At 40.8% G+C, this 26,263-nt stretch overlaps 2 protein-coding genes across 3 annotated transcripts in view; one reads left to right on the top strand and one right to left on the bottom strand.

The window, feature by feature from the left end:
• Positions 1 to 70: 70 nt before the first annotated feature.
• AKAP3 (A-kinase anchoring protein 3) lies at positions 71 to 25,574 on the bottom strand. 2 transcript variants are annotated; one of them, XM_021001617.2, is made up of 4 exons: positions 25,481 to 25,574; positions 12,684 to 12,779; positions 5,943 to 8,342; positions 71 to 580 (listed from the first exon to the last, which is right to left on the bottom strand). In XM_021001617.2, exons 2-4 carry the CDS (start codon positions 12,777 to 12,779, stop codon positions 425 to 427), a joined length of 2,652 nt encoding a protein of 883 aa, XP_020857276.2. In that variant the 5' UTR covers positions 25,481 to 25,574; the 3' UTR covers positions 71 to 424. The 2 variants fall into 2 exon arrangements, with proteins under 2 accessions (XP_020857276.2, XP_020857277.1); XM_021001618.2 differs by lacking the exon at positions 25,481 to 25,574 and adding an exon at positions 19,002 to 19,127.
• NDUFA9 (NADH:ubiquinone oxidoreductase subunit A9) overlaps positions 25,565 to 26,263 on the top strand; it is a 28,369-nt gene continuing 27,670 nt past the window's right edge. Inside the window, exon 1 of the mRNA XM_078155887.1 lies at positions 25,565 to 25,680. Within this exon, the coding sequence (XP_078012013.1) occupies positions 25,632 to 25,680 (49 nt within the window). The 5' untranslated portion in view covers positions 25,565 to 25,631. The remainder of the gene's footprint in view (positions 25,681 to 26,263) is intronic.

The following is a 26,263-nucleotide window of genomic DNA, read 5'->3' as shown; positions in this document are numbered from 1 at the left end:
GATAGCAACCTATCTGGACTGGTTTGAAGGCAGGGGGATAGAGGGATTGATTCTTTTAGTTCCTTCCTAGCCTGAATATGTTTAATACCTTGGCCAGAATTGTTTTTCAAAACTGAGACGTCTACCTTTGTCATCCCAGCAGCTTCCCAATAAAACCAAACATTGTGAGCCCTTTAAATGTAATGTGTTTATTTTGCGTCCATGCTCGTTTGGATAGGAAAATCTGCAAAATTCAGTGACCAGCATAAGATGTCATGTGTTTCACGTGAGTGGTATGGAGACTGTCAGGGCTCTGTGACAGTGGGTAGGCAGGCAGGCGGGGGAAATAGGTGAAGATGGGGAGGATACACGGAGTGGGATTGGGGGGATATGTCCAGCCTCCAGCCCCGCTGCTGGGAAGGGGGACACAGAGGGCCTGCACTGCTCACAGGTTCGCCATCAGCCAGTCCAGCAGCTGCAACCGAGTGACATTCCCTACTGCCTCATCCAGCTGCCTCTGTTTCTCATAGCGCAGCACTGATTGTAGGACCTCCCCGACACTTCGACCTTTGTCCACGGCAGCAGCAGAAAGCTGGAGGAGCTGGGGATAAAAAAGTCAGAGTAATAAGACGAGGTCAGATGGTCATTAATCTATAGGGCTGGAAAGAGACCTCTGGGGATTCACAACCAAGAGCAACAAAATGAAATAAAATAAAATGGGGCTTTGGGGCAATTTACAACAGGAAGAATTCAGGCTAGAACTCAAGAACTGCATTTGCTAGGGCTATTAGAGAGGTTGGTAGAGGTATTTTCCTGGAGGTCTTTCAAAGAGTCGAATGACACTGACCATTTGTCTGGGAATAAGAAAATGGTTCTCTAATGGATTTTATCTTTCCTCAGGGCAGGAATTGAAATTATTTCCTGCAAGATGGTGTTGCTTATTCTCCAAGTTTTCCCAATCATCCATCTAATGGTCAATTTTTACTAGTTTTTAAAACTTGAATTGCCAAAAGTCCTTCTTAAAGCCTCCACAAACTTTAAAAAGCTGGCACCTCTGTGTCCTTCCTGTATCCTATTTAACTCTTTTCCTTGTTCCTTCTTTTAATTCAATTAAATTCAAGAAGCATTTTTCATGTGGCAGGCCCTATGCTCAGTGCTGCAGTTACAATAATAAAAAGTGAAACGGTCCTTGTCCTCAAAAGAGACTCCTTTTTTCTTTTTCCCTCTTTCCCTTTCACCCTGTGGTCCTGGACAAAGGCCTAGTGCTGAGACCAGAGGGCACAGCAGCGCACAAGAAAGAAGACATTTACTAATTTGTAGCAGAGTTTGTATTGAGAATCAGTGGTCCAGGTTGCAGAAACTCTAGAAGTTTCTAGGGTTCTGAACTCATTATCAAGTCAAAAACATTACCATCGCTGTATTTATTCACCTGCCTGAGCTATTTGGAGGCAGGGCAGGGACATACCCATTGGACAAAAAGCTCTCTCCCACCCCTAACCCCCCCATCCTTGTATAAAAGAATGAATAATGATTATAATTTCAGCAACAGCAACAATAATGATGTTTATTTGGATTAGCAGGATTACCCAAACTAACTCACCCCCCCAAACCTCAGTGGCTAAATTAACACCCTCCCTGCCCCCAATCATTCTGCCCTCTGCTTTTAGTATTGAGATAAGTGACAATTTGGTAGGATTAATTAATTAATTATTTTTTTGGGAGGGGGGAAGGGGGCCCTTTTCTTTCTCTTTTTGGTGAGGCAATCAGGGATAAGTAACTTGCCCAGGGTCACACAACTAATAAGTGTCAAGGCTGGATTGACTAATTTGTTTTTTAAAAGATCTCCCAATTAGTGGGGGGGGCGGGGCTAGTAAAAGGTTGGGGATGGATCTCTCTTATTTCCAGGTGCTCCATCATCCATACTGAGGACGTGCCTGGAGTATGTCAGAGGTTCGGTTCAGGATAAGTCTAATCACTTACACCTTGAATATCTACAGTCTAACAACAGCTTACACTGTAGGCTGCTTTACAGTGAGTGTCAAGAGTGCCTTCCTTCCTCACAACACACCTGTAAGATGCAGAGACGAGTAACTGTCATCTCCATTTTAAAAATGAGTAAGCTGAGGGTCAGTCAGTGAGGACTCGTGTGTGGCAGTCACATAGCTAAGTGAGTCAGGTGGGACAAACCCAAGTCTTTTGGATCTCTTTTCTTTTTTTTCTTTTAATTTTTAGACAATTGGGGTTAAGTGACTTGCCCAGGGTCACACAGCTAGTAACTGTCAGGTCTGAGGCCGGATTTGAATTTAGGTCCTCCTGACTTCAGAGCCAGTGCTCTATCCATTACGCCACCTAGCTGCCCCCAAACCCAAGTCTTTTGAAGCCAAGTCTAGCAGTCTTCCCATTACACCTCCCTGTCTTTCAGAGAGAACTGATGTTTGCAGTAATGACCTGAGCTCGATAGGTGCCGAAGCACCTTCTGCTTTACCAAAGAAAGAGTCCGTTAGAGGCATAACCAACATGAAGTTGCCTCAACCCCTGATGTTGCAATGTACAGCATAAGAGAGGGCCACCCTAAAATTTGTGCCTGTTAGAAAGTCCTTCAAGATTTACTTGAATTCCTAATGACAAGCCCAGCTCAGCTCAGGCCAAGTGTCCCTTTTAAGACTTTGCTCTTCCTTTGGATTGCTATTTATCACAGAGAGATGTTAAACTTATACAGTTTATTAATTATTATTAACTTATTAAGAACCCAACCCTGATCTGTAGCAGCCAGATTTCCAAAGAAGCAGCAAGTGAATTGTTGCACATAGCTGTTTCCAGAACACAAAAGAAAAAAGAACATAACAAAAATTTGAAGTTTTATAAACTCTTAGTCCAATTCACACAAGTTCAAAGTGATCATTCCATTACTTGCCCTATTTATTTTTCCAGTTACTAGGAGAAAGGGGGTCCTGATCCCAGAGGCTACAATTCTAACCAACTCTCCTCTCCCCCTTTCTCAACCTTTAGGGTTCAGTACATTGCCATTCCTTTCTTCCTTTGAGGAGACGGATTATGCCTTCATCAGCTGTGGACAATAAGCTTTATGGGTAGTTTTCAGAAATAATGTCCAAGCTTATCTGAGAACTGCTATCTTTGGACCATAAGCTAGAAACTAGGAGATAACATCCATAAATAACTTTGTTCTTAAATCCCTTTATAAATGTTAGATATTATTTTTGTTATCAGGAAGAAAGAATAAGTCTATTTTCCCAACCTCTCCCAGGAAGCACCTGGATTCCTTGCTTCTTGTCCTCCAGCCTAGTTCTACCTCCCCACCCTCCAACTTCTATCCCAAACTTTAGTGATTCCAGTCCAGTTTCCATCCAAGCCGTATTCATGTCCCCCTGCCCAATGCAGCCCTACTATTCTCAAAAAAGATCAATTTTAAGTTTTTGTAGTATAAATTTTGGCTGTCCAGAAAAAAAATCCTTCCATTTATAAACTTTTTTTGTTATGAACTAGTTGGCCCCTGCAATGAAAGTAGTTTCACCTAAAATGCTGTTTTGATGGAACCAGTTAATGATGTTAGGACCCTATCTTAAGCATACCTGAAGTCTGTTTATTGTTTTAGTAGCCAGAGCAATCCATAAGTTCAAGTGGCAGATTCCCTCACTTCTATATACTTTGCAAAGAATTCCCTTTCGTCAAATAATAAATAATTTATCCACTTTCAGCAGAACTGGCTTATTTCTATCTCAGCCCTGGTATACTAGATTAGATCTGACTCCTCATCAAACCTAATAGAAGCCTTCATTTTTTATTGCATATATTCCCTTCATCCATAAATCACTGTCATTATAATGTTTTAATAGAGCAAATATGATTAAAATTGAATAAAGTTGTATGGTATAATGTGTAAAGACATATTAATAGTCTTGAAGTCAAGGGACCTAAAATCTAATCCTGATTTTATGACTCACTAGTTAGATAAACAAATTGATTCATCCTCTGGTCCATGATTTTTTCCTGATTAATTAAATAAGGAAGTTGGACTAGATGGTTCTCCTAAAATCCTGCCAGTTCTAAAATTCTATGGTTCTGTGATAGCTTTCAAAGAGAAATGAGGGAGGAGATGTCACAAAAGAATGATATTATAGCCTGAGGAATACGTATAAAATGGAGGAGGAAGGAAGCATGGTTGCCAGACATATCTATGGACTAGAATATACGTATACATATACACCCAGTTGCCAGGGGAGTCAGAGTACTTGATTCCCTTAAGTCAGCTACGTGGTGCAGTGGATTGAGTGCTGGGCTTGGAATCAGGATGACTCAGACACTGACTAGTTGTGTGATCCTGGGCAAGTCACTTCACCCTGTTTGCCTCAGTTTCCTCATCTGTAAAATGAGTCAGAGAAGGAAATGGCAAACCACTCCGCCAAGAAAACCCCAAATAAGGTCCTGAAGAGTTGGACATGACTGAAAAATGACTGAACAACAACAGCTTCGGACTCCACTGGTCTTTCCACCACAGCAACTTCATTTTGTAGTTCAGAAGAAACATGAGATGTGCAAATTTAGAGACATGTCGGCTCTAAATGTTCACATGGACTATTTGTGCCAGACCTGTGGTAGAGCATTCTGAGCTTGTTTGTCTGATCAGCTACAGTTAGACAAATGGTACCTTGACCCCAATATAGTGATGCCATTTTTGGTTCTCTTTGAGCTCAAAGGACAGCTCTTCCCCCTTTTAGGAGGACATACAATAGTCTTTGTGTTTGTTACAACTGAAAAGACTGGCTCATGACTATATGTCCTGAACTAGATAGCTATAGTTTTGACAGTTGGAGTTGGTGAGTTCTGCCCTGTCCTTCACTTCTCTGTGGCAGAATTGTAGATACCTGGTAGCTTAAGGAAGGTCTCCTGTGGCTGGACTAAATGACATGTGATTAAGCTAGCTTGTTCTACATTTTTCAGATTTGGAAAAGTGAGACCAAGAATGGAGAAGATACTTGCACAGCATCATGAAGGGTGAAATGAGGACCGGAATATAGTCCTCTGGTTTATCGTCCCTGGATTATACTTTCCCCTTGTTCAGCCCTGGAAAATCCAAGTTCTCTTTGGCCTAAACTGGTTCTTATTCCTAGGTACCAGTATAGATTAAAAGAGTTCCTAATAGTTCTTTGCTCATAAAGTAATCAGAGGTAATAAGAAGCTCAAATGGTAGATCCCCTCATTTCTATGTACTTTAAAAAATGGGGAGCAGGACCCTCTCATTCCCTTTCATCAAATAATAAATTATTTATCCACTTTCAGCAGAACTGACTTATTTCTCTCTCAGCCCTGGTCTACTAGATTAGATCTGACTCCTCATCAAACCTGTTAGAAGCCTTCATATTTTTATTCCATATATTCCCTTCAATTAATAAAGAAATACCTGAAACTGACTTAATCCCTTGTTTTCTCCCTTCTTTGCTTCTATCATTCAAAGAAAAAAAATAGGGATATAGAACTAAATCACCTCTCATTTCCCTTACTCTTTTAAGGAAGTCTCGTGTAGTGCCACATATACTGAAAATGAGACCCCAAAGACCTAGGGTTTGAGTCCAGGCTCTCCCACTTGCTAACTGTGTTGACTTTAAACAGAGTCCACTCTGGGCATCATTCTTCTCATTTGTAAAATGGGGATAATAATAATTATCATACCTTTGTCACAGAATTATTAAAAAAATTTGTAGAAATTTAAAACATGTATACAAATGTGAACTGTTATCATTGCTACTCAGAAATAATGAATACTGGATAAAAACTCTCATTTTTCTCCCTTCCAAGGCTTCCTGCCCAAGGTAGAGAAGTGTTAGCCTGAACCCCTTTTCATTAGTCCTTCCCTTTCTGTGGCTTGGGCCTCAGAAGGAAGAAGACTGATTCTGAAACCCTTTCATTCCAGTTCCCCTAATTTCTCTATACTTCCTCTCCCTTACCTTCTCCTGGATCCCCTCATCATCACCAGCGCAGTACAGAATAGGTACGTTGAGCTCGGAGGCTGCTACCCATTGGAGAACGGCCTGGAGTTGCTTGTTCTGCACGGTGTCAGCGATGTTGTGATTGCTGACGATCACTTTGGGGCCGCTGGACTCCTCAGAGGAGTGTATTGACGTACCTCTTAATTCATTATGGATTGCTTGATAGGCATTCTGTAACAGACCCTCAGCTGTCCCAGTGCCCTTGACTGGTAAGCACTCGAAGAAGCTGTCTGGGAAGGCTGAAGTTGGCCTGCTGGCATCTCCAGATTTTTCATCTCCCAGTTCTCCCAAGGGAGTATCACAGGACTTGGCAATGATGAGACACAATTTCATCACTGAGTCCATTAACTGTTCTACCATCTGCCCATTCATGTTACTGTCCATCTGGTTAGCCACCATCTTGGTCAGCCCAGCCATGGCACTGCCACCGCTGCAGCCGCTGCCACCGCCGCTGCCACCACCACCACCACCACCACCACCACCACCACCACCACCACCACCACCACCACCACCACCACCATGTTTTTGAGGACAGTTTGACAGAAGTGATTCAGAGAAGCTGTTGTCTTCCTCCTTACTGTGGTGGCTGGGTGGTTTTGTTTCATAGTTATCATCACACTTGAAAATAGTCTCACCAAGTAAATTCCGGATGAAATTAAAAAAGATGCTCATCAGATCCTTCTTTTCAGCCTCTTCATGATTGCCTCCCACCCGAGAGGACCCAAGGCTGGACTGCTCCAAGTTCTGTTGGGACTTAGGTGAGGTCACCTTGGTTGTTGTCCCAGCAGCTTCCAGGAAGCTCTGGGCATCCATACTTCCTCCCTGTGCAAGATGATACTGAATCAGGAGCAGGGCAGACACAATCAGGTCTTTAGCCAAACTGTCTGAACTATAGAGGAAGTTTTCTGGTTTCTCTTGGCAGCTGAAAGCATTGGTGTTAAGTGGGCCTGGGGAGATTGTTTGGGGATGGCTCTCTGGTGGTGGCTTGCTGCATGGTTTGCCGACAGATCTACTGGAGGCTGCAAAGGTTGCATGCTGGAGGCCTGGGGACTTTGATTCTTTCTGATGATTTTTATGCCATATGGTCAGCCCTTCCTTGATAATATGTTCACCCAGAGTTTCAGCACAGGTCTTTTCTTTGTCTGGCTTGGGTGGGACATAGGTTTTTTCCCTTAATTTGGCTTCAGCTTTCATCGACGAATAGTTCATATTTCTATGTCTGGGATCATTCATTCCTTTCAAAGAAACTAGGGAGACACTCTCAGACTTGTCCTTAGATGGTCTTTTGACTTGCTCAGATTTCAACATCACACTGTGTAGCTTGCCCAACATAGCATCCATGATGTCCGTGGCCTTCTGACTTCCATGAGAGAAGAGGCTTCTCTTCACGGCTGAGACAAAGTCCGTATCTGTCATGAGGGTGCCTGTGACATTATGCAAGTTCTTCATAAAGGAGTCGATCAGGTCTGAGACTACCTCTTTAGCATGCTTGATCAGCACCTTCTTGAGCAAGATGGTTGCGATGGTTGTATCCTTCACTTGAATCTTTAGTGTCTTCATGATGGAGACCATCATGTCAGACACCACGCTGTTGGCATAGGTCATGATTCCTTGACTCACGCTGGCTGTAAAGTCGTCTGTTCTGTTTGGCCCCCCATACACCTTCCTCCCACCATCACCTGTATTACGGGATTCAAACACTTCCTTGTAGAAGAATGACTTTTTAGGCTGGTCATCCATCTTGTTTCCTTTCGTTTCTTTAAACTTAATTGTGTTCTTGTATTTCAGACTGGGGGGACTCCGTGAGGAGGGTGTGGCTCTGTCTCCAGAACCAGGAGCCTTGTCTGGGTAATTTTCTTTGGAACACAAGTTGACAGTTTCATTCACCAGTTCTGATGCCACCTTACTCAAGGTTCTGTTGGGTGAAGGGGGTTCCTCACCCACATAGACTGACTGGTGGATGCATTTATTATCACAGCCGTCGATTTTCTCATTGATCTCCTTACGTGCCATGGCAATGAGGAGGTTGGTGAGCCGATTGGCATAGAAGGAGACTTCATCTACCGAACTCTCGTTACTACCATTCCAGGGACTGGAGCCCCTGGAAGAGTTTTCAGTGTGAGACATTTCAAGATGCATTTTGCCGGGGGGGATTCTGCCTCCAGAACTAAAATAGTCTACAGTGAACCCACTGCGATTGTCTCCTGAGTGCTCACCCTTGTTGGCCATATCCCCAGCAGGTGGTTGCTTCTTATCGTGGAAACTTGATGTACATTTTTCCAGGTCTCTTCGGAGCCAGCTCAGGACTCTGACAGGATCAGTCGAGGCCTCCTTAAAGGTGGACAGGGACTCATCAGACTAGAATAAAAACACATCCAAAGTACATCAAGGATAGCCTTAACAGATCGAGAAACTCACCACCCTCCCCAAGTCTTCACTAACTCACCCCACCCTCACCACCTCATCATAATCCATAATGCACATAAGCCAGCTAAGTTCAATAATACTCTACATGTAAACTAGTAGATAAACAAAATTAATTAGAAAACTGCTTTTATCTTTCTTTATATAATTGTTCTTGTTTAGTAACTCAGCTCATTCAAAAAATTATCTTGAAGGGGAAAAAAAGACTAAACATAAATACATTCAGTTACTTTGCCATGCTCAACAAGCATTATTTTGATACGCTAACAGTCCCTGATGAAGATAGCTGTCATCAGTTAAATAAAACATTAGTTTGAAACTGAAGAGTTAACAATCTACAAATATTTAAGTACTATGCTCAGCATTGGACATTTTTATCATAATACCTTATTGTTTCAAAATGCTCTCATAAGACATTATCTCATTTGATTGTGAGGAAGGTACATCAAAAGTATTGCTATCCTTATTTTACAGATGAGGAAACAAAAGTCCCCAGGAGATTAAATTACTTGCCTAAAATCACAAGGTTAGAAAATGTAAAAACCAGGACCTGATTTATCCTGTTTTTAAATCCATTCTTCTTTGTACTATTATATTATGCTAATAGACATTAACTGTGGCACATACATGCATGCTGGAGTAAACACATGCATGGCATACACATTTAAAAATTCTTGGTATCACCTAAAGCCCAAATGCAGAGACCATGGCTTGTACTTCTGTGCATTCATAGGCTTCCTAGTTAGAGCCAAAGGGTACCTTTAAGGTCATCTAATCCAATTCCCTGATTTTACAAGTGAGGAACTGAAGCTTGAATGTTATGAGACTTGTCCAAGGTCACATAGATAATAAATGGCCAAGCTGGGATTTGAACACAAATTCCTTGGCTCCAAATCCAGCATTCTTTTTACCATAGGGTGCTACTACCCTCATGGCACCTTAAGTAGTGGACATACAAATATATGTTTATTGATTTGACACAGAACCTAGAACTGAAACTACCTTTCCTTTCTAGGAAAGGAAGAGTTGAAAAACAATGCAAACAAACAGAAAACCATTAGTGTAAGCAGTTCAAACTGGAATCTAAGATTTACACAGACTAAGCCCTGTAATAGAAGTATTTTCCTATTCATTACATTTTTGTTTGCAAGTTATTTATGGATCTATTAGTGTTGTTTGTCTTAAGTGGCCATAAAAGATAGACTAACTGGATGATTTGACAACATGTAGGGGCTATGGATCATGTCTGATTAATTAGCTAAATATAGAGCCCAGCACAGCACAACATGCAATTAAGAGTTTTAAAAAATTTTGGTAGTAATAATAATAATAATAGCTAACACTTATATAGTGCTTACTGTGGGCCAGGCACTGCTCTAAGTCCTTTAACATTATTATATCATTTGGTCCTCACAACAACCCTTGGGGGTAGATGCTGTTATTATCCCCATTTTACAGATGAAGAAACTGAGGCAAACAGAGGTTAAATGACTTGTCCAAGGTCACACAACTCGTAAATGTCTGAGGCATTGTATCACCTAGCTGCCCTGATTATAATGAAGATAATGTTGATTAAAAATCTGATAGTTCTGTGAAATTTTTAGATGTCCTGAAGAAGATAGCTTCTACATTCTACATACTTGGATTCTACATTGACATTCTCAATGTGAAGGACACCCAGTTTCATCCCATGTCTAAGACTAAAATCAGACAGAATTCTCAGCTATAGAATCTCCTTTCTCTACCATATCCTTCACTCTTAGATGCAGACAACACAGGTATGCCTCACTTAATGTTTTTGAATGGTTCCATGAAACACTACTGTAAGTGAAACAATACGGGGAAGGATAGTTTCAATAACAATGTACATTATAGAGTATTTTTTCCTGGGTAGACAAAATTTGGACATAAAAGCTCAAAATCACAAATCAGCCTTTACAGACATCTGAGCCTATAATAAGTCAGGGTTATTAGGTTACCCTAATAGACCTAAGGTATGAAAACTTGATATTCATTCATTAGAGAGACCACTGAGGTATGCAGTAGCAGTATGGGAAAAAGGGAGATGAGTGTTAGCTGGAGAAAAAGAAACAGAATCAAGAGACATCCTAGAATAGGGATGGGGAAACTTGTTTCTCTCTAGGAAGCTTATTAAGACAGGAGTGCTAAGTGTGTGTGTGTATGTGTGTGTGTGTGTGTGTGTGTGTGTGTAAGATGCATCCCTTTGGCAGTCTGGAGAAGCCAGACTTTTAAGACTTTACAAGCCTTGTTGTATAACACCCTGAGACTCTTTCCTAGAACAATGATTTTAAATGAATGAAGCAAAATTCATAGGATTAAGGAAACAAATTATCTTGAAATATAATGATCAAAATATTAATAAAACAAGTTTACACTTCCCAGGTTAATAACCTCTGCTTTAAGACCTAACTGTCATTGAGGGCTGATCATCTGCTTCATTGAGGGCTGACCATCTGCTGAGCACCATCACCTTGGACTCTTCCCAAACAGGGGGCAGCTAGGTGGCAGAATGGATAGAGCTCTGGCCTTGGAGTCAGGAGGACCTGAGTTCAAATCCGACCTCAAACACATAACACATATTAGCTGTGTGACCCTGGGCAAGTCATTTAACCCGATTGCCTCATACTCCCTCCCCCCAAAAAAGATCTAGCTAAAGATGATAACTCTCAAAAGAGCATGGATATTATTTCTCAAGAACAGAATAAGTAATATCTGCTGGCAAAATCCATCTCCTAGAGTGTCTGGGCAATGGAAAAGTGCTGGGCCCTAGTGTAATACGTAGAAGGGAAAGGGCCACTGATTAGAATGGAACCTTAGTTTTTAAAAAAAAAAAACTTCAACAAGTCTTGTTTTCTTTTCTCATGTCCCCAAAGCAGATGACTAAAGTACTTAAGGTTTTTGCCTCTTCGTGAATGGTGGTGGAAGTACAGTGAAAAGAGTGTAACATTGTTGTTTGTCCTTTGTTCTCTAAGAGGCCATGACATCAGGAAAGTTATGCTATAACTTGCAAATGAATTGGATTTAAGAGAGGGAGGGCTGTGCAAAGTCACCAGTCTCAGTCTCTCCTCTGGAGCCATCTGGGTCCAGGGGAAAGATATAGATCAGGATGACTGGAAATGGCCCTGGAAAGAGTGCGATAGATTTGGTCTGGCTCTAACACTTATTTTGCTGTGCAACCATGGCCAAGTCACAAAAAAATCTCTGTACCTTAGTTTCTTCATCTTCAAAGTGGGGATAAGAATATTTGCACTACCTACCCTTGCAGTATTCTTGGGAGAAGAGGCTTTGTAAACTTTAAAAAATTATTACTTTATAAGGTTCTATTGTAGCTAAGTGGATCAGCACTAGTGACCTGGAGTCAGAAGGCTCTGAATTAAAATTCCACCCCAGACACTTACTGGCTGTCAGACCCTGGGCAAATCATTTAACCTCTTTCAGTCTCAGTTTCTTCATCTGTAAAATGGAGATAATAATATAGCACCTACCTCCCAGGATTGTTGTGAGGATCACATGAGATCCCACATGTACAAAGCTTTGCAAGTCTTAAAGTATTTTTTATAAATGCTAGTCATTTATATATGGCTTCTATACAGGAATTATTTGTATGATCACATTGTGATATTTTATAGCCCAAGTGAAGAACAAAGACTTTACTGAGCACCAGGTTTAACAAAGATGAAGTTCAGTTTATCTAAGCAATTATCTGTAAAAGGGGTGGGGAGTCGGAGGAGAGGAACTGAGCCCGCCTTTACAATAAAACTTGGTTATAAAATTATTACTACATAACATTGCTAGGATAATTTTATGAAGAGTATGCCTGCACATGCTCTTTCTCTCCAGATCCGACTAAGAAATATATCTCAGAGAAGGGGATCCTCTTTAATCCACTGAATTCCATATTCTCTGGGGATTCAATCTTTTCTTGGGGACCCACATTTGCAAAAAAACTGGAGGGTGGGAGGGTAAGAGTCAGAGGTGTGCTCAATGGTATAGGGAGAACCCAATCACTACATTGTCTATGTGAGCATTAACACCTTGGAAATCTGCAGGCTACACATTAGGGCTTGATTTATCGTTTTGTTGATTGTCTAAACTTAAGAAAAGGTTAGTATTCCAGATTAAATAAATGTGTGCTGCATTCCTGGGAGAGCTGGTTGTTAAACATTTCCCAGAATAGCACCGGGAAGAGCACGCTTTAAGGGCCTCCCATATATTCTTAACTCAGTGTTTCAAAGGAGGCTGCCCTTTACTTACCATTTTCCAGTCTTGGTGCTGGCCCTCTCCGGGAGTATAAAGATCTACTTTGCATACTGCACTTTGGCTTTGTAACCAGTCAACCTTATCAGACATCTGGCAGGAAGAAAAAAGAAATGAAGTTATGGAAAAGGTAGATTCTAAGACTGGAGGGAGAACAAGAGGGGAGAAGCAAAACACATGATTCCTGAGAACTGGAGGCAGGAGAAATTTGAGTAAAACTCCCAGTGGAGCTTTTTCAAATGCGTTGTTCAGGGTCCACATAAGAAGTATTATCCAGTGGTAAATTTAATCTCTAAAAGTGATAGCATGAGCTAACATCATGTGGGACATCATACAAATTAGCCTGTAGTCTCTGGTCCCTGTACTTCTTTGTTTCTATTCCTATTCACTTTAATCATCAATACTTTCTTATTAAGAATACAGCACTGGCAGCCTTAGGCCATGTGGCCAGCTAACAATCATTTATGTTGCTCAGGTGACCAGTGGCCTTGACTGTTTAGGATACTTAAATCTGTATCTACATATCTGTATCTCAGTACTGTAGCTCGTACTGGTCGGTGCTTAGCTCCTTTCCTCCTATGCCAGGCTTTCAAATTACCCAGGTCCAAAGTTAATGTCTCATTTCCTTCATTCTAGTTTTTCCTCTACATGTAATTCAGTTGTTTCGGTCCTGTCTGACTCTCCATGAGCCTATTTGTGGTTTTCCTTTGGCAAAGAAACTGGAATGGTTTGCCATTTCCTTCTTCAGCTCATTTGACAGATGAGGAAACTAAGGCAAACAGAGTTAAGTGACTTACCCAGAGTCACACAGATAGTAAGTGTCTGAGGCCAGATCTGAACTCAAGAAGAAGAGTCTTCTTGCTTCCGAAAGGCCCAGTGTTCTATCCACTGAGCCACCTCGCCGCCCTCAACTACCTCTCCCTAAAGTAAGGCAGAGCCCAGTGACCTAACTGCTCTCTTCCTACTTCCTTTCCTTCCTTCTCTTTTCTTCTTCTCCCCTCTAGCATTTCTCTAAATTAACCAAGTCTTTCTGTTTTGCTTTCAATTGATTATATATTGTTACAACAAAGTAAATTTCAAAGGACCATCTTACTTCTTTTTCCTATACAGTACCAGGAATCTTTAGTGTTATACAATTGATTATATATTGTTACAACAAAGTAAATTTCAAAGGACCATCTTACTTCTTTTTCCTATACAGTACCAGGAATCTTTAGTGTTATAATAGATACGGCTTGAAAAAAGTGGGTCAAAAAAAAAGTGGGTCATTGGTTGAGTTGTCAACATCATTAACTGCACAGAAACATTTGGTGTAATGACATTTGCATTGTAGAGCAAAAATCTCTTTCCCCCATTGCAATCCCCAACCAATCAACTAACAATGAAAGTACCCAAGAGGTTCCATTGAGTAGAGTGATCTGTGGATGATGTACATATCTCATAAAGGGGGGAAACCCCAGTTCTAGTAAAGAAAGACTATGTTTTCTGAATAGTATTTAGAATATTTTGGATAATGGTTAAATATAGAAGATAAGAAATGTTTAAAAAGCTGCCCTATCTCAGCTTCCACAAGGACTGGGAAATAGAGTCACATACTACTAGTCAACCCCAGGTCATCATATACTAAATTAAAGTAACTCAAGATTCCCACCACTGCCTCCCAGTTGTCATTGATCTGAGGTTCATGTTTCCTGTATTCCTTCTACCACAAAAATAATACCATGATAGATTTCATGGACTATACATTATCTTGGTGGGGATCCGATTCATTCCTTTACCTAAGACTAAATTTAAGCCATCTCAAAAAACAAACAAACAAACCTTGTTTGCTATTTTCTTAAAAATGTCCTCAGCTAGGTGGTACAGTGGATAGAACACTGGCCCTAGAGTCAGGAGGACCTGAGTTCAAATGCGGCCTCAGACACATAACACTTACTAGCTGTGTGACCCTGGGCAGGTCACTTAACCCCAAATTGCCTGAAAAAAAAAAACGCACTCAGAAGGAGACTTGGTACCCTTTCATTATTCCAAATGTCTAGAAGTTCAAACTCATTATTTCGCACTCCCCTTCTGTTCTTGGCTGCAGTACCATATGCATCGGCTTGATCAGTCACCAGCAGGAAGTAGATTCCTAGCATTAGAGAAATGTAGAAACTTGAGGAGATCACTACTGTTCCAGAACCAAAGTTAGGGATATATCACTTAGGACTGTGGCCTAGAATTCTGTAGCATCAGTTGTTTTCATGGGACTTTCCCTAAGTTCTGCCAACTGGTCGCAATGGGTCAGCAGCAATAATAAGAGAGAGAATGAAAACAAGGCACACAAAGCTTAAGAAACACCTACTGTTACTGAGTGCAGGTCCTAAAGTATGAAGAAGGATCTCAAATAGTTTTGTTGTCTTCACAATTCTTAAGCTTACCCACCCCTTCTGCCATGTAATATCAGGAATGTTCTCCTTTCTCATCTTGGCCTGATAAAATACTTGTCTTCCTTCAGGACAGCTCAAACTTCATCTTCTATATCAGAGGTTTTTAACCTTTGTATCTTTTGGGTCATAGACCTTTTGGGCAGTCTAGTGAAGTCTATGAATTCCTTCTCAGATTAATGTTTTGTTGTCTACAATCACAAAGGTTAATTCTAAATTTTAGCAAAACGTTACTGAAAGTAACCTGGAGTCAGAAAAACTCATCTTCCTTAGTTCAAATCTGGCCTCAGACACCTACTAGCTATGTCACTGTGACCCTGGGCAAATAACTTAACCCGATTTGCCTCAGTTTCCTCATCTGTCAAATGAGCTGGAGAAGGAAATAGCAAAGCACTCCATTATCTTTGCCAAGCAAGTCCCAAACGGGGTCAGGAAGAGTCAGACATGAATGACAAATGACTGAACAACAACTACTGAAAATTAAAGTGTAATTTTTTTTCCCATTGAAGTTCAAAGATCCTCTGAAATCTATCCATGTACCTAAGGTTAAGAACTGCTGTGCTACATGAAGCCCTTATCACCTCCTGCTAATGGTCTCACTAACCCAAGTCATTCCCTTCTTCAATCCATCCTTCACCTAGCTGTCAAAGCTATTCCTAAAGCACAGGTTTGACCATGTTACTTCCCTGCTCAATAAATTCCAGTTGCCCCCTGTTACCTCTAGGATCAAAGACAAACTCCTTTGTTTGGCACTCAAAGTTCTTCATAGCCTGGCTCCAACTTAATATTCCAGGTTTACTTATATATTATTCTCTTTTACATACTCTATGGTCTACCAAATAAGCCTTCTTGCTGTTCCTAATTCAACATTCCGTGTTCTGTCTCTGCCGTTGTACGGACTGTCCCCCATATTCTTCCCCACCTCAGCTTCTGTGATACAGCATTCTCCTCCCTTTCTAAATGCTCTTGCTCACCTTCCTGATCTTGTTAATGGGTATTCCCCCTAGATTCTCTCTCCATACTTCTTGAAATCCCTAATAGCCTTCAAAAAGCCCAGTTCAAGCTTACCTCCTACTTGCAGCCCTTCGTGATCCTCACTGCTGCCCCCATTTTCTTTATATTTATTTTGTATGTACTTATATGTCTTGATAGAATGGAAGGAGCTTGAGGTCAGGGAGTGTTTCATTATTGTGACTGTATCCTCAGCCCTTAGCACTAGGCCCATTTTACAGTAGGCACTTAATCAGTGCTTGCTTATCAGTTAGATTGATTATGTCTTTCTGCATGTTTACCTACATCCATGTAGTCTCTAGAGGTTATAATGTGTCTTTTTAATTAACTTTGCATGTGGATATGCTCAAGGAGATGCTTACTAAGTACTTTTGAATGACCATGGTAAGAGGTCTATAACATCATCATTCATGTAAAGATTTAGAATCTCAGCCTCTACCTCCTTGATTATGAAAAGGAAAAGAAGGAAATCCAAAGAGTTTACTGGATGGATTCATAGATTTCTCAAACTTGATGACAAAAGTTAATGAGCCATATCCTAAGGGCAAGATGGAATGAAATGAAATGAAAATGAAAGAATTCAGGGTGATGTCAAATGAAAAATCATGGTGGTGAGATTTAAACTCAGTGGAGAAAAGGATGGCATTGGTCACTATAGAACTGAGGGGGATCTTAGAGGTCATCTAGGCCCGAAGAGGGAATGAGCCAGGTATAGATTAAACTAATCTTATTGTTTCTGGCAACTGGAACAAGTTGTCTAGTTTTCCTAAAAGATCCAGTCTAGAGCCAATTAGTGGTGCACTGGATAGACCACTTGCTGGGCCTAGATGCAGGAAGACCTGAGTTCAAATGTGTATCAGATCTTTACCAGCTGTGTAGCTAGCCCTGGGCAAGTCACTTAACCTCTGTTAAGAAGTTTCCTCAGCTGTAAAATAGGGATAATAGCACCTACCCTAAAGGGTTGTTCTGAGGATCAAATGAAATAATATTTGTAAAGATGCTTAGCCCAGTGCCAGACACATAGTAGATGCTATATAAGCATATATTCTTTCCCCCCTTCCTCTATGCTTAGATGAGTGAATTCCCTCATTCCTCTCTTTTTCAGATGTCAAAATATTTCCCGGTACATAGAGAAATATCGAAAGGGATGTGGTTTATAAAAATAAATAAAGCAGACTCTACATGGCTAAGTTACATAGCTGTAAGAGTGCCTCATTTGCAGGAATCAATCACTGTGAGGCCGGGTGTCCTGTTTATTCTAAGATCCCAAGCTCAAGAGAACAAATCTCTTTTCCTTTGTCATTAAAGCATTCCTGAACCACAGATGGCCCAGCTCTCACTATCACTTGCTTGGTAAAACTTTAAACTTGGAGGGAAGGAAAATATGGAGGATGGAGGAAAAGGAACCCAGAGGTACTCTATGTAGACTTTTCCTATTACTAGAGCACTGGAAAGCACATACTTTTTAGAATGTTCAGTCAAAGAAAGAGAAAAGTCAAAAGCTAGCTCAACCTTTCACCAAAATGAGAAGCAAGAAGTGACCCCCCACCATTTGTCAAAACAGATAGCCAAAGAGGCCGGATGATATCCATAGCAAATTCTACAGGCAGCACTCAGCAGCCAGAATGGTAGATTTGGTTTAATTACTGGTATTCTGGAAACAGAAGTTCCATTCATTCCAAGAGCAATGTGATTTGGATTTAAAAGGACAAAATTCATAGAGCAGAAGAGGGGGTTAGACTGGATAGCCTTTTGGGTCCTTTCCAATTCTGAGATTCTTTGAAACAAAAAAAAAAAGTAAGAGGACATGTTTAGACACAACACTTAGAATGAGCTGAGAAGAATCTTATATATAGCAGTCCAGGGGTTCCCAGCATGGGTTATAAGAAACTTGTCAAGGGGAACAGAAATATTTGGTAAATAATTACATTTGCCTAGTGAAACTAATCTGTTTTCACATGGATGGTAAACTCTAAAATTTATTACCTTTCGTATTGAGTAAGGGACACAAGGAAGGTTTACTGAAAGCCAAGAGGTACTGGGACAAAATAAAAGTTGAGAATCCCTGATCTAATTCAACTCCTTCATTTTATGGAGAAAGGTCATACAACTGGTGGTTAATGCCAAACCCACCTGAAATTCTTTCCTATGTTGAACAAAATCTCTCAGGAGACTTACGAAGAGATTATTTAAAGCAATCAGGCTAGGGAAAAGTTTAGTACTAGCCTCAAGAGGTTCCACACAAAGTATAGGCCCTATATTTCATGGGACAATCTCCATATTAGAGAAGGAAAAGGGAAAATAGGCTTTTCTTCCCATTTTGCAAATGAGGAACTGAAATTCAAATATCACACAGGAAATCAGAGCAAAATAAAGATAACATATGGTGGGTTTTGATCTATGGTTAGATTCCCCTAGACCACCAGATCCCATATTCTGATAGAATTTAATGATACATTATTAAATAAGGACAGAGTATTAAATAAAAACAACAGAAGTGGAAAGAATGCTAGGACCTGAAATAATTAAATGAAAAAGGCCATGATTGAGGAGGAATAGGGAAGGGAATAAGAATAAAGGATTTAACTGAATAAATGGTGAATTCCCTTTTTATCAGAGTCCTTGCAGAATGCCTGGGACTTCATTACTGGGAACCTCTGTCTCCACCCTCTATACAGAAGAACACTAATAAATTGTCCCTCATTGCTTCCCACATGTGTCCCTGAGAGCTTACTGAGATAATAGGTTCCACAGACCACATAGCCCCCTTATAAGGGGGGGGTAATTTTGGTGGTTCTTTAGCATAATTACATGTTTTCTTCAAATCACAAGGAATCTGAGAGATGGGCCCTCTGATCAGCCTATACGGACTGCCTACCTCTGCAGCACTGGAACAGTGGACCACAAAAGACTCCAGAATACACTTTTTAAAGTCAATTAAAGATGCTGTGATGTTCTTGTTCAGCTCTAGATCTTGTTTCCTCCCTGAGCTTTCCAAGCACCTCCCCCTTGTTGGGCCTGGAGAGTGACATCAGAATCAAACCTGGTGATATCACTGTCTCTATAGCAACGATGAGGTTATAAGGAGCTGCCTGGTCAGAAGGACAAGAGGTGAGGTGACTCTGCTGCTGAATTTCGAACGGATGGGCTCTGTCTCCAGATCATTTTTACTTAGAAGACATTTGATTCTCTAAGAGTGGAGAGTGGGGAAAACAAGGAGAGTGTTAAGGAGAAGGATCTGACAATTAATTGTGATTAAAAATTAGATTCAGGATAAGATCATAATATAAACAAATCCATATGAATTTGAACCCAACTAGTCATATGATAGAGGAGAATAAGGGGATAAAAAATTTGTTTATAAGTCTGCTTAAATTTCCTATGCAAGGACTATGGAATCTTTTAAGTATGTTTTCTTATGATCAACATTTTTTTTTTGTTCTACGGACAAAGCTCTTTATGCTTTCCTTCCTAAAAAGACAACCTTCTGGGTTATAACTTCCTATAGGCATTGTGAAGAGATATTATAGCTGTAAATTATAATCACTTTTTCAGATGAAAGCATTGCTCTTTACTCTTCCCCAACAATCTCCTTTCAACTTCTTGATTTTGTACATTGTAATCTTAATACATTTATTAATTTTAATGGAATTTCATGGGTGAACTTAGTGCTTGCTTAGTTTCCTCTGCTCTTTTTCTTTGTCATCTGCTTTGGTTGGAAGCTACCAGAAGGCAAGTACTTCATAAAATGTATGCATAGACACGTGCTTGATAATAATAGCATTTTTATAGTACTTTAAATTTGCCAAGCAATTTTCATATATTACTTGATTTGATCCTCATGACATCAATGTAAGATATGCTATCATCATAGTTTATCATTATCCCCATTTTACAGATGAGGAAACTGAAGTTGAGAGAGGTTACGTGACTTTCCCAAGGTCATTATGGCTAAGCAGGATTTGAACTCAGTTCTTCCTGACTCCAAGTCTAGTGCTCTATCATATGCTACCTGTTTAAATAAGTACTTTAATAATTGTATTGTTTACCAAGTATTTATTAAGCACCCATTGTGTGCCAGTCACTGTGAAGATATGAGGATGTTACCAATGAATGAATTTTGTGGGTGGATGTCTAGCGTATTAGTTTGGGGTCCCTGCTATAATTGCATACTATGTACACCAGAGCTGCTACAGTCACTGCCTGCAAGTTCTGTCCAGTTGACCCTGCCTCGATCTTGTCAATCACTTCATCTCTTTTTTTCCCTTTTAGTGTCTAAAACCTACTCTAGCAACTTAATTTCAATCATCCTGAGTCTCAATGGGCTCTTCTATAAAATGGGAATAATAATACTATCTTAAAACAGTAGTGATAGATCAGATGATCTATCCTACCTCCAATATCTAGGATTCTATCATTAATTTAAAACTCCCTCTTCTATCAAACATTGCATAAAGGCCTATTTATAACACAAAATTGATTGATTTAGCTTTTAAAAGCAGTGAAATAGACTAAATTCTGTGAAGGAAAGCATGGTCCTCCTTAAAGCTTATGCCTTGATCCCATTTCTTCCTGAACCTTGAAACTCCAATAATTATCTACCCTCTATCATCTATCTTCAATGGCTCATTCTTCATTGGCTCTTTTACATCTGTCCACAAATGTGTTTAGGTCTCCCTAATTCTAAAAATCCTTCACTAGAGTCTTTTGCCCCATCTGACTGTTAACCCTTTTCTCTTCTCCCCTGCGTAGACAATTTTCTTGATAAACTAATCTCCACCAGATTTTTCCCTTACTTCCCCACGAACCATTCTTTCCTCAACTCCTTACAATCTGGCTTCTGCTCCCAACACACTCTTGAAACTGTTCTCCGGTTGTTAATGATCCAATGGCCCATCCAGTGGTCTTTCTAAAATAAGCAAATGAATGAAAAGGTATTTATTAAGCCCTCACTACGTGCCAGGCACTGTGCTAGGTGCTGGGATGCAATGCAAAAAGCAAGCCTGCCCCTGCCAACAAGGAGCTTATGTTCTAACAGTGGAAGACAACCCAAGTGTAGTGGTGGCCAGGATGGGCTTCCCTGCATTACTTAATACTACTGACCACTGTCTTTTTTGGATAATCTCCCCCAGCTTCGCCAGTCTTTCCATTTGCTTTTTTTCCCCCAACCTCTTTTGTCGGTAGTTCCCCTGGCTGCTATCTTCAATTCTTTCCCCGTTTTCTCCCTCATTTACTCTCACAGGTCCAATTATCACCTCTATGCAGATGAATCCAAAGTCTATATATCTTACCCAAACTCCAGGCCTTCCAACTATCTAAAAATTAACTAAATTTAGCAAATGGATATTTCAGGGTTATGAAGAGAGAATAGTCACAGAAGACTGAAGTTCAGATGGTGAGCCATTTGAGACTTACAAGCACCATTTTCCCCCTGTAATTTGCCAATATCCTCTATGGTTAACAAAGTTCTACTACTAATCACGCCTCTTATCCCTGTGTTACTAATCACTGACCACCAAGGGCAAACTTTACACCACCTCTACTTCTTCATCTTTTCTCCTTATCCTTCTCAACCCTGCCTCCCTTTCTTCTATCCCACTTCTCTGCCATGTCTCATTTCAACTGTCCACCCCTTCCACTGTGCCCTACACAGTTCCCATTTCATAGTGAACAAATTTCCTGGCATTCTGAATGTCTTTCTCTCACACTTCTTGCATGTTTTTGTTCTCATTGGGATCTTGGCTTCCCCCCTGGCCAGGTCCTCTAGCACTGGCTTTACCTTCACCCATACCCCACAAAACAATGGAATATTCTTTGCTACTTATTGCTCCTTTCAGTCTCTCCTTTTGCCAACATCACTAACCGACTTCCTTCAAAGTCCACTCTGTTCAAATCATTGTGGCTGTTGTATACTGGCTTCCAGGTCATTCTCCTTCATTTCTCAAGGAGTTCAGTAACTGGCTCAGTCTCTTCTTTTCTTTAAATCCTGCCCTTACAGTAAGGGACTTCTATATCTATGCTGATGCTCCCTCAAAATTCCTAACCCAAATTCAGTTGTGTTATGTTGGGTAAATAACAGGATTTTTGTGCCTCTGTTCTCTCATCTACAAGACAAGGCCTTTCAGGTCTCTTCTAATTCTAAATCTATGATGTTATGAATTCTTTAATTTCTTTAAATCCTATGACCTATTCCTACCTCAGCCAAACACAGGAATGTTTACCCTCTGGATCTCACTATTACCCACAAATGTTCTATTTCTTTAATAAAAATTTTGACATTCCTCCATCTGACATAACCTCACATCATTCCATCTCTCCTTACACCTCACTCCTCCTGAATGCTATCATTACCTTCAATCCTTCTACCCCTCGGTATACTTTCCTTCCTTCTAAATCTTGACTCTATAGTTAACCAATTCAACCTATAGCTCTCAGATTTCTCAGCTCCTTTTCTTGCTTCATCAGTCAAATTAAAGGGCTCTCTCCAAAATTATCTGTTAATTGCCAAGTCTGATATTTTTTTTTCCTCAGTCATCATCCTTGACTTCTCTGCTATATGTGACACTTTTGATTGTCCTTCTTCTCCTGGATGCTCTTTTCTGGTTTTTCTCCTACTTCTCTGTTCCCTCTTTTTTTTTTCCTATCTCATTATTCACATCATCAAGCTATTCCCTCACCCTCTCTTCCTTGTTTGTATAGAATTATTTTTTGATCACTCAGATAGCTTCTTCCACTATCTCCATCTTTACCTCTACCTCACATGATAAGGTGGCCCTTCTTCCTGCCAAGCCAAGCCCATCTACCTGCACAAGTCATTCCATTCCATCCTGTTTTCCTTCAGCAGATGTCTCCCTCTGTCATCCCTACTCTCTCACTAAGCATTAATCTTTTCCTATCTACTTGCTGCTTTCCTACTGTCTACAAATATGCCTTTGTTTCCTCCATCCTCAAAAAACTCTTACTTGATCCCTCAAGTCCATCCCTTTGAACTATTGGCCTATATCTCAGGAGAGCCTTTTGTGGCTAAACTACGTGAGAAGGCCATCTACAATAGGTGTCTCCACTTCCTTTCTTCTCATTCCCTTCTTAACTGTCTACAATCTAGCTGCTGACCTCATCATTAAATTGAACCTACTCTCTCTAAAGTTACCAGTGATCTCTTAATTGCTAAATCCAGTGGCCTTTACTCATTCCTCATCCTTCTTGACTTCTTCCTTTGGCCTTTCTATTCTCTTCTCTCTAAGTTTTTGGGACACTACTCTTTTCCTGGTTCTCCTCCTACCTATCTGATCATTCCTTATCAGCCTACTTTGCTGGAACCTCATTCAAGTTGTACCCACTAACCATGAGTATCCCACAGGGTTCTCTCCTGGGCCGCCTTCTCTTCTCCCTCCATATTATTTAACTTGGTGATCTCATCAGCTCCCATCAATTCAATTATCATCCTCTGCTGATAATTCTCAAATCTAACTATCCAGCCCTCACCTCCAACTGCCTCTGAGAACTTTGAAATTGGATGTCCAGTAGACATCTTAAACTAAACATCATGCCCCAAATTAGATATTATTATTATCTTTTTCCCTTCTCAACTTCCATATTACTGTTGAGGTAACCACCACCCTCTCAGTCTTTTAGGCTCACAACCTGAGTTATTTTTGACTCCTCTTTATCCCTCATTCCCCATATCCAATTTATGGTCAAGGCTTGTTGATTTTGCCTACATAACATAGCTTCTGATGGGGATTTGGGCTTTATCTATGAGGATGGCCTAGGCAACATTTGACTCTCAGCTCCTTAAAGAGATGTGTTGGCAAATGTTTAATAACTGGTTCTATGTGGGGAAAACACGCATGGAAACTACTTTACAAGACAATTATTATATTTTTGTTACATTTTGAGTTCCAAGGTATCTTCCTTCTTTCTTCCTTCCCAAACTCACATTAGAGAAGGCTAACATTTGATATAGTTACATATGTGGAACCATACAAGGCATAGTTGAATACAGTAGTTCATTCTCTGGAGGTAGATAGCATTTTTCTTCATAAGACCCTCGTAGTTGATTTGAATGCTTATGTTACTCAAAATAGTTTAGTCATTCACAGTTATTCTTCAAACAATATCACTGAATGGGTGTTGCCTCAGACAGACTGAGACCTGGGAAAGACTTTAGCCTAAAAAGGCCAAAGTCTCCCACTAGATTTGGGGTCATCTCCAATGTCCTGACCTATGTCTTGCCACTGGACTCTGATGACCCTGGAGGAAGAGAGTGAGGCTGATGACTTTGCACAGTTCTGCCTCACTTAAATCCAGTTCACTTGCAAGTCAAGACACTGGCTTCCTGATGTCATTGGTCCTCTTTGAGAACAAAGGACAAACAGTCTACTACTGCATACAACATTCTTTTGGTTCTGCTCATTTTGCTCTGCATTATTTCATTCAAGTTTTTCCATGTTTTTCTAAAACCAAACCTCCTTGTCATTTCCTACAGCACAGTAGAATTCCATTACAATCATATACCACATAACTTGTTCAGCCATTGTCTAATTTGGTAGGCATCTTCTCACTTTCCAGTTTTTTGCCATCACAAAAAGAGCTGCTATAAATATTTTATAACATATAGGTTCTTTTCCTTTTTCCCTGATCACCTTGGGAAACAGACCCAATAGCGGTATTGCTGGGTCAAATAGCATACACAGTTTTATAACTCTTTGGGTATAATTCCAAATTGCTCCTTAAAATAGCTGGATCAGTTTACAATTCTACCAACAGTGTATTAGTGTCCTAATTTTTCCACATTCCCTCCAACATTTGTCATTTTCCCCTTTAATCATTTTAGCCAATCTGATAGGTGTGAGATGGTACCTCAGAGCTGTTTTAATTTACATTTCTCTAATCAATAATAACTTAGGGAATTTTTAAAAATACAACCATACTTTTAAGTTTAATTTGTATTACTAATATTTTCTTTCTTGCTTTCTTAAATCTAGGTAGAACAAAACCATAAATTAAGCCAGCCGAGATTTGTAGCATTTGTATCTGGGGTACAAATAATGCTCAAACTGAAAATTTAAAAATGGGCTCTAAGCCTGTAGGAGCTGGTTCCTTAAGAACAGGTACTGCCTAGCTGGCATGTAGCAGGTGCTTATTAAATGCTTAGTGACTGACCTCTGACGTCGCTCATAACTCTAAGAATCTATTATTCTAGCCATTCTGGGGCCTCCTTGGGACACGTTTTCTCAACCTTTTTTTCTTGATTTTGATCCTGCCCCTCCTCTTCGTTCCTCAACCAGATACAAAATAGATTTGCTCCAGCCTCCCCCTACCTAGGCTAACTCCCGCGCATGCGCACACAAATACCTTCCTTTCCCAGACTGGGAATAAAAACCAGTCCCCTCCTCCCCGCAGGGTCAACCGTCGCGCAGGCGCACACGAAGTGCGAGGTAGTTTGGCCCTATTCGGGAGCCGTACCTCCTTGGGAAGGCCGGGGGAAGTGGAATTGTGGGAGGACATGGCGGCGGCCTTGGTCGCCCGGAGTCCCCGGGTTCTGACAATGTCACGTAAGTGTCACCCCCCGGCTGAAGCCGCATTCTAGACTGCGGTGCTTCGAACCGAGCGGCTTCCGCTCTGCTTGTGAGGAAGAGCCCCAGACCCCGCGGCTTCACTGGGCCCGGGCTGTCCTTCCCACCTCGGGCTGGCTTGACCCAGTTCTTCGTCTCGTCTCCTGGACGCCCGAGTCTGGCCCTGGGGCCGCAGAAGAGGACGGGAACGAGGGGGACGGAATAGGAGGGAGAGAAAGAGGAGCGCGGAGAGGCCGACCCTATCGTTTCTCTGCCCCCAGACCCATTACCCCTAAGTTGTTTACGTTACGAAGGGCGGTGTTCAAGGCCGTTCCCAGCCCGCCCCAGTTTGCCTCTTCACCTTAAATCCCCTTGATTTGTCTCATTTCTCTTCACTCATTCCGTTTTCTGGAGCTCGAGCCGTTCCCTGCTCTAGTCTCCCTTTCCTTAAAAATCGAATTATTATCTCCAATTCCCTCTTTTGACGGATGAAATTGAGGCTCGGAGTGAAGTGACTCGCCCAAGGTCACGCATAGTAACAGTAGAGTAGTGAATAGTAAAGCCGGGGATTGCATCCAGTTCT

Source organism: Phascolarctos cinereus, unplaced genomic scaffold (assembly GCF_003287225.1).
Source record: "Phascolarctos cinereus isolate Bilbo 61053 unplaced genomic scaffold, phaCin_HiC Scaffold_1;HRSCAF=81, whole genome shotgun sequence".
In the NCBI taxonomy this organism is placed as follows: domain Eukaryota; kingdom Metazoa; phylum Chordata; class Mammalia; order Diprotodontia; family Phascolarctidae; genus Phascolarctos; species Phascolarctos cinereus.
This window is presented reverse-complemented; position numbering and strand designations above follow the sequence as displayed.